General features: G+C 56.2%; 1 protein-coding gene across 1 annotated transcript; it reads left to right on the top strand.

Annotated features, from left to right (window-relative positions):
• The first annotated feature begins 206 nt into the window (after positions 1–206).
• CBX2 (chromobox 2) lies at positions 207–7,932 on the top strand. The gene is made up of 3 exons (XM_014949633.1): positions 207–277; positions 1,896–1,965; positions 2,427–7,932. Exon 3 carries the CDS (start codon positions 2,436–2,438, stop codon positions 3,756–3,758), a length of 1,323 nt encoding a protein of 440 aa, XP_014805119.1. The 5' UTR covers positions 207–277; positions 1,896–1,965; positions 2,427–2,435; the 3' UTR covers positions 3,759–7,932.
• The last annotated feature ends 6 nt before the right edge of the window (positions 7,933–7,938 follow it).

The following is a 7,938-nucleotide window of genomic DNA, read 5'->3' as shown; positions in this document are numbered from 1 at the left end:
TCTCCCCCTGCCCTCCCCCCCCGCGGGGACGGGGCTGTACCGGCTCCCGGGGAGGGGATGCCCCCGGTCCCACCGGACCCGGTGCTCGGGGAGGGCGGCACGAAGGGGCCGTTTGTCCTCGGATGAACTCGCCGGTAACGGGGGGGGGTGGCGGGGTGCACCATCGTCCCCCCCCACAGCTCTCTCGCCCAGCCCCTGTTTTGTGTTGCAGGCACAACAGCTGGGAGCCCGAGGAGAACATCCTTGATCCAAGACTCCTCCTGGCTTTCCAAAAGAAGTGAGCAAAACTAGAAATACTTGGAAGCGAGCGATCAAGTCAATTAACTTCTAATTGGCTGCGCGTGCGGTGGAAGTTGGGGGAAACAAGAGGCTGAAGCTCGCCCCTGCCTTTTGTGGCACGGCCCTTTTGTTCATCCTCCCGAAATTACAGCTCAGGTCCAGCTCGGATGTCTCGCCCGGGCTGGGGTCCACACAGAGGATCTGTGGTCCATTGGAGGGTCCAGGTTTGCACTGGCCACGCGATGGGACCCCAGCAAAGATCTTTGGCTCTCCCTCCTCATCCTCTCCATGCCTTGGGGGGGGTTGGACTGCAGGCCCTGGGGGGGAGACGGCACCTGGGATGGCAGGAACGGTGGAAGGCACCCAAAATGTACTCGAGGAGGACATAGCTCTGAGAGGGTGAGGGAGTCACGGGTGGGAGGAGATGGTGTCCTCTCTCAGGGCTGGGGTCCCTGCCCCAAGCTGAGGGGGGGGCGGCGGTTGTTCTGCAGCTTTTATACAGCAGGAATCACCCACGGGGGTGCAAACTGGCCAGCTGGCTACGGTACGCACAGCGCTGCCAAATATTTTGGCTCCGTATTAATAAAAATCATTAAAGTTTATGATAGGATTTAATTATAACTTGTTTCTGGATCCATTTTTTTTTTTTTTTTTTTTTTTTTTCAAGAATGGAATCCGGTGGTTAGTGCAGACAGCCCGGGGTTTAATTAGCTATATGTATTGTCACTTAACAGGAGTCTTTTTTAAAAGGGGGGACTGTGAAATAGGACAGTGCTGTGAAAACATTCCCCCTGCCATCCCCTCGGGCACGGCGTGGCTGCCAGCCTGGGCCACCACGTCCAGACCAGGAGGTGCAGGAGCCACAAAAGGTGCCCGGGGAAGGAGAGGACCTGCAGAATTTGCAGGGAGCCTGTTGGCTTTCACTTGGAACAGGGGGGAAGCTCAGCTCCCCGGGTGTCTGAGTAAGGCAGAGAAGGGGCAGATCTTCCCTTTGCCCCATCTCGTTGTAGCAGGATGTTTCTGGTCCTGCCTGGCAGAGGGTTTGGGCTCTGTGATGAGTTTGGCAGATACATCTCAGCCCCCCGTGCAGCTCAGTTTCATGCTGTACCCAGGAGAGGTCCTCTCCCTTTCTTCTCCCTGTCTCCTCTCCTCCAACACCGAGCCAGCTGGGTACCCCCACGGCCAGATGTCTGTCCTTGTTCCAAGGCCACCATTTTTTTAACCTTTTCCTCACTTTGTAGTTCTTTTTCTTGCATTGCATCGTTACTCGTGGGCCGGGTCTCCCAGTGACCTCTGTTAGTCCCGCAGGGTAAATAGTCTGGGTGCCACGTGGAGGAGGTTTAATTGCACAAGTCCCTGGGTCTCCGTACAGTTTTGGGGCTCTCTGACTGTGCTCGAGTGTGGCATCAAGGAACTGGTGTCCCCGGAGCCTGTAAGATCATCACACGTTGGTCGGGGTCATGGACACCTCCCAACGCTGCTCCAGAGCTGGAATGGGAGCTGAGCCTTCAGCCTCCCGAGCAAGGGAACGGTGATGGAAGAAAGGGAGGAACCAGGATGATTTTGGATGGTTTTTTCTTCCCCGCAAACACTGTCCTTAATCGTTGTTTTTTCAGGGAACACGAAAAAGAGGTGCAGAATCGGAAGAGGGGCAAGAGGCCCAGGGGCAGGCCCAGGAAACACGTGGTGAGTCCTGGGGGTGGTGGGAATCCAGGGGTGTGATGGGGCTGGAGGGGCTCTGGCCTGGGAAGGCACCAGGGAGTGTCTGCCCCCAGCGCAGGGTGAGGTGGGTGCTCAGGCTCCGGAGGGTGGTGGGGACACTCTGATGCCTGCACCCCCCTTGGTGAGGGGCTTTGAAGGTTGCAGCAATGGGTGGGTTGAAGAGGGTGCCTGTGAGGAGGATGGATCTTCATTGCTGCGATGGTGATGGTGTAGGAGAGAGCAGAGATTTAAGATTTAAGCTTGGTTGGGTTTGTACTGTGTGCTCCCAAACCCATTCTCTGGCAGAGGTGGAGCAGATCTACCAACACAGAGAAGGAACCTGCCTGTGCCCAAGGTCCCCATCCAGGCACCACAGAAGGGTTTGCGACACCTGGAGCCACTTTTTGGTTGACTCTTTCCCTCAGTCCCTCTCCATTGCTTCACAGGAACCAGAGATGCCTGCAAAAACTAAGTCGAGTAGCTCCTCTTCCTCCACATCCTCCTCTTCCTCCTCCTCTGATGAAGAAGATGATAGCGACCTGGAAGCAAAGAGAGGTCCCCGCAGCAGAGAGACTCACCCGGTACCGCAGAAGAAAGCTCAGATCCTGGTGGCGAAGCCTGAGATGAAAGATGCTTCCAGGAAGAAGCGTGGGCGGAAACCTCTTCCCCCGGAGCAGAAAGCGGCTCGAAGGACCGTGAACCTGACAAAGGTGCTGAAAACGTCCCGGAAGGAGGTGGGTGGCAGCGCCAAGCTGTTGGGCAAACTGCAGCCCCAGCAGGGCTCAGGCATGGCCGTGCTGAAGGACGCGCCGGGCTCCTTGGCCGGGCTCAGCTCGGGGGGGTCATCAGCAGAAAACCTGCCCAACATGATGAAGAGCGGCTCCACCAGCCCCAGCCGGGCCATCAGCTGGCAGAGCTCCATCGTGCACTACATGAACAGGATGTCCCAAAACCAGAACTCGGCCGAGTCCTCCCCTCTGGGCAGGCTGGCGCTGAAGGCTCAGGCGGCCAGTAAGGGGGGCTTGGGGCTGGATTTAAAAATGAGGAACCAGAAAGGCTCCGGGGAGCTCGGGCTGAGCGTGCAGGGACCCAAAGCCACCAAAGCTCCCAACAGCGGTGCCGGAGGGGACCAGAAATCGGGGTTTGCTGCTGGAAGCCAAACGCTGCACAACGGCAGCAAGATGCCGGCGAGCTCATCCGGGGCTGGCAACCAGGCGGCCTCCAGCCAGGAGCTGAACCTCCAGGCTCTAAACCTGCAGAGCGTCAAAAATGGGGCTGGAGGGAACAGCCTCCCTCGTCACCTCTGCGGTGCCATGGCCAAAGGCTCCGGCGGTGGCCCGGCGGCGAGCGTGGGGGCCAGCGGGGCGAAGGGTGGCACGGCGGGCACCGGGTTGAATGCCACCGGCACCGGGGTGCTCTCAGGAGGGGATGGAGGCAAGAACGAGAAGCAGGCACACCGGGCAGGCGACAGGGACTTGGCCAAAAGTGGCCCAGGTGGCACACAGGAGGGGCACGTGGCCACGGAGAGCCGCAAGCCGGCCGCCCTTTCCGAAGTGAGCACGGGAGAAGAGACCAGCTCGGATTCGGACCGGGATTCGGCTTCTTTCCCCGGTGTGGGTCAGAACATGTCTGTCTCTATCCAGACCAGCCAGGACTGGAAACCCACCCGCAGCCTGATCGAGCACGTCTTTGTCACCGACGTCACCGCTAACCTGATCACAGTGACGGTCAAGGAGTCCCCCACCAGCGTCGGGTTTTTCAACCTACGGCAATACTGAGGAGGGAGAAGGGCCCTTCAGCCTCTCCCTCAGCTTTGCCCACCTCTTCCATCAGGTTTTTCTTTCTTCAAGTCAACGCCTGGGACCTGCTGGGACTCGTGTCCAGAGGGGCTTAAGAAAGACGCAGTGAAACCTGCTCAAGAACTGCCAGCGGGTCCATGGATCCCTCCTGGCTTCTTCTCTTCATCCCCTCCTGGAGCCCGTGCCCTGGCTGATGCCATTCTCCAGGAGCGGGGGTTCTGGTGGTGCCAGGGGTGATGGGCTGGCATGTTTTGAGCCAGGCTTCACTGTGCGTGGGTTTCTTTGCTTTACAGCTGGAAACAGCAGATGATGACAAGGTCTGGGGCTCTGGCAGCGGGGAGAGGGGGTGATGGGCCAGGCTTATACTGGGGAGAGGATAAGGAGATCCTTTTCTTTCCTCTGGGCTCCCCACGAATCTGTCTGTGAGCCGTGGGGAGCCACTAATCAATCCAAATGAGGCAGCCGCTGCTCCCAGCCCTGGGGGGCGGCTGCACACGGGGGTTTTCAGGGTACATTCAGCCCAGCCACCCCCCTGGGCAAGGTCACTTCCAATGATGGTGAAGTCCACAACATTTCTGTTGTGGTTTCCAGCTGATAGGGAAATATTGTTTACATTTTTTATTAAGGAAATATCCTTTTTTTTTTTTTTTTTGGTTCTCTTTTTTGAGGGAGGGAAATGAACCCAGTCTGGGGAAGACTGAATCCTGGGTGCCACTGATGAGATGGGGCATCAAAGGTGCCTCTTAGGGAGCAAGGGGTGGTTGGCAGTGGGTACCTCCTTGCCCCCCCGGGCAGGGTCCTGCCTTAGGAGGCAGCAAGAGCATCTGGCTTCCTTGCAGAGACCTGACCTTCAGAGGAAAGCAAAGCCCAGGTCACTGTGCAGCCCAGCACCGCTATTCTGCCTCATCCCAGCATCACCAGCATCTCCCGCTCCCATTCAGCAGTTTCCAGGCTCTTGTAGGGACCAAGTCAGGGAAGATGATTTTTTTTTAAGTCTTGCAGAACACACAAACCCTCCCAGCAGCAGGTAGGTTGCTACTGGGGCTGCTGGCTGTCTGCAAGGTCAGGGCTGCAGTTTGGGCAGAGCCGGGGGTGAGGGAGCCCTCCCCGCCTGGGATGCTCATGGGGTTGGGCTCACACTCATCACCCACATCTTTCTCCAGCCAAGGGGCTCAGAAGCCAGTTGAGGACACCCGCATGAGTGGTCTGGAGCAGTGGGACGGGAGGAAAGGAGAGGGAGAAGGGACAGGCCAGGCAGTGGGTACCTGGGGCTGCTGTTCCCTGAGGAGCCGGGGGAGCCTGTGGTTGCTCTTCATCTTCCCATCCTGTGCCAGCAGCTGAGGGTCTTCATTTTGGCTTGTAATTGCAACCAATAATGGCTTTTTTACAGAGACAGGGGTCTTTTTCCCTTCTGTAGATGACTCTTACAAGCCAAAATTAGCAGCAGTGGTTCAGGCAGAGTTTAGTGGCGTTTGAGGTCGTTTTGGTTCTGTTAACACTGAACTCTTTCCTGGGAGGAGATCAGAAGGCTGCAGTCTGCCAGGTCCCAGTGCGCAGGAGGGCTGTCCCACCGGTGTCCCTGGGGTGGCCACTCGGTGTGTCTGCTGGGTGGACACCCCTGCTGGGTGACTGACCTGGCACCGGGATGGGCATCTGGTTGTCACACACACAGGGATGCAGAGATAAATGGACCAAACTGGGGGTACAGGCACTCCTGACTCACCCCCCCAATGCATCAGCCCCCCACAGTGGCACTTGCTGCCATGGCTGGTGGCAGAGCAGTTCTCAGGTGAGATGAGAAGCTGGTGCTGGGTCCCCAGTTGTTCCCAGGATGGAGGCTTATTCCCAGGATGGAGGTTTTTTCCCAGGATGGAGGGTTATTCCCCAAGAGGCAGCTCCAGCCTCTGCCAGGGGAGCTCCTGTGCTCCAGAGATGGTCTCCCTTCGCTTTTGAGTTCAGTCCCAGCCATCCCCTTGGTTATGGCTTTGAGTTTGTGGTGTTATGGGGCTGAGCACGATGTCCTGTGTGAGCCCAGGATGAGTTGGGGAGGACAAGCCCTCTCCACGCCTTGTGGCAGGACCTGTGCAGGGCTCCTCGGCCAGCTCCACTTCTGTCCCAGCCAGCCTGGAATGTCACCTTGCCAAGGTTGGGGGGACTTGGGGGGGGGATGGGGTTTGCAGAGGTGCAGCCCCTCTCTGCCGCTGGCCACCAACGCCTTGTTCTGCCAGGCAAAGGGCCAAGGGGAGAGGAGGGAGCCTTCTCCACGGAGGAGGTTCCCAAGGACAGAGTTTCCGTTGAGCTCCGCGATGCCAAAATGTCCCAGCCCGTGCTGTTTACCTTCTATAGCCTTTAACTTTGCCAAATGAGTTGCTACCGTTGCTTTGAGCAGCCCAAGGAAGCGGTTCCAGCACGGTCTCTGCTGGGTGTGCTTTTTGTGCTGGGGTACGAGCGTTTTGGGAGAAGAATCGAGGAATCTGGGGGAGCTTGGGGGGGAAGGGGGGCAACGCTCTTCCCTACACACCAAATGTTTGCTACTTGGCCTTTGCAAATCCAAACTGAACGACGATGTGCCTTTGGGGCTGTCCTTATCTCAGCCTTGTCTGCGACACCGGTCCCACGACAGGTTTGTGCCTATGCAAAGCAGGGGTGGTGACAGGGTCCTGGGGACAGCCGTGACACCACCGATGGGGAGAGGTGCCCTGGTCCTCAGGGGGGACACCCAGCCATCGCAGGAGCCCTGTGGTAGGGCTGAGGGATGCTCCCGGAGGGGAAGCTGGCCCGGCAGGGATGCTGTTGCTTAGAGCTGTAGGATGTGGGGGCTGGTGTCCCTGAGGGGGGGAAATAAAAGGCATCTGAGGATGCTCTGAGAAGGGGTCGGGCACCAAGTGTCTACAGAGGGTGCAGGAGATGAACCACCGTGGTGGGTTCTGTGCTGACCACACACTGGCTCAGATGGCTGCTCCCTCCAGAGCCCCTGTGGAAGCTCATGTGTGATTCTGCGTGCGGGGGGGCTCATTCCTGCCTCACGGCCGGGCAAAAAGTCACTGAGCCCAAACTGGCACCCAGGGGAGTGCGTGTCCTGACGGTGAGGGGCTTTCCTCCACCACCCACCCTTCCCCGGCCGGATTTAGCAGCAGGACTCTGCTGTCACCACTTGCTATTGTGCCTTTTGCTCACCAGCTGATTTCGATTCCAAAGGTCTAAGGATGGTGAAAATGATAATCCAGAAATTTTTTTTTTTTTTTTTGACCTTCGTCACCTCCCGCGCTCCTTCCCCAGCCCCTTCCCCACCTCGTGTTCCAGGATCTGGGCTCTCCCAGCGGCGCTGGGGCGTCTGAGCCACCGGTTCCTGTTGGAGTTTGCCTCTCAAAGGCACATTATGTGAGTGATTTACTGTAATCTTTTGTGGACAGGGGTTGAAAGCCGGTGCAGACCCTGTTTACCAGTCAGTACCATTAGTATTCAAGGTCTACCTTTTTTTTTTCTTCTTTTTTTTATTTTTTCCTTTTTTTTTTTTTTTTAAGTTTGCTGCTATGGGTTGGAGTGTTCAGCCGTGTGTCAAACAGCCAATTAAAGGTTTGTCACTTGTCATTTTCTAAGGGGTTTCCGATGTGGAAAGTCCTGCTGTATTTGTATATTGAATGGATATTTTCTCCAGGCATAATCTGGTTAAGCATACTTGTTGTTTTCCATTGGACTGGAAGAGGTGGCCAATTCAGCCATCTTCCCTAGAAACTTAGTCTATTTTTATATATATATTTTGTACCAAAAAGAAAAAAAAAGCAAAACAAAACTGGAGTTCGTGGACGGATGGGGATGGTTTAGAGGGTTTGGTTTGTGTTGAGTTTCTGAGCTGGGTGTGAAGGGCTCCAGAGCCGGAGAGAAGGTTTTTTTTTTTTTTACTGAAAGAAATTGAGGGATGGGTGAAAACAAACAATTGTTCTTGTAACTTGTGCCAGTCACTGGTCTGATTTGTATGTTTTAATTAAAGAGAGAGCCAAATCGTTCCTGTATGACACTTATAATTGCTTTAAACTACAGCTGTTTGTTTGCTTTTATTTTCAGAGAACAAAAGTTGGAGATGTTATTACCCTGGGAAAGCGTAAGGGCTTTGTGGAGCAGGACAGGCGCCCGGCCCGCTGAGCGCTGGGGGGGGGGG

Source organism: Calidris pugnax, unplaced genomic scaffold (genome assembly GCF_001431845.1).
Source record: "Calidris pugnax isolate Ruff unplaced genomic scaffold, ASM143184v1 scaffold9, whole genome shotgun sequence".
NCBI lineage: Eukaryota > Metazoa > Chordata > Aves > Charadriiformes > Scolopacidae > Calidris > Calidris pugnax.
This window is presented reverse-complemented; position numbering and strand designations above follow the sequence as displayed.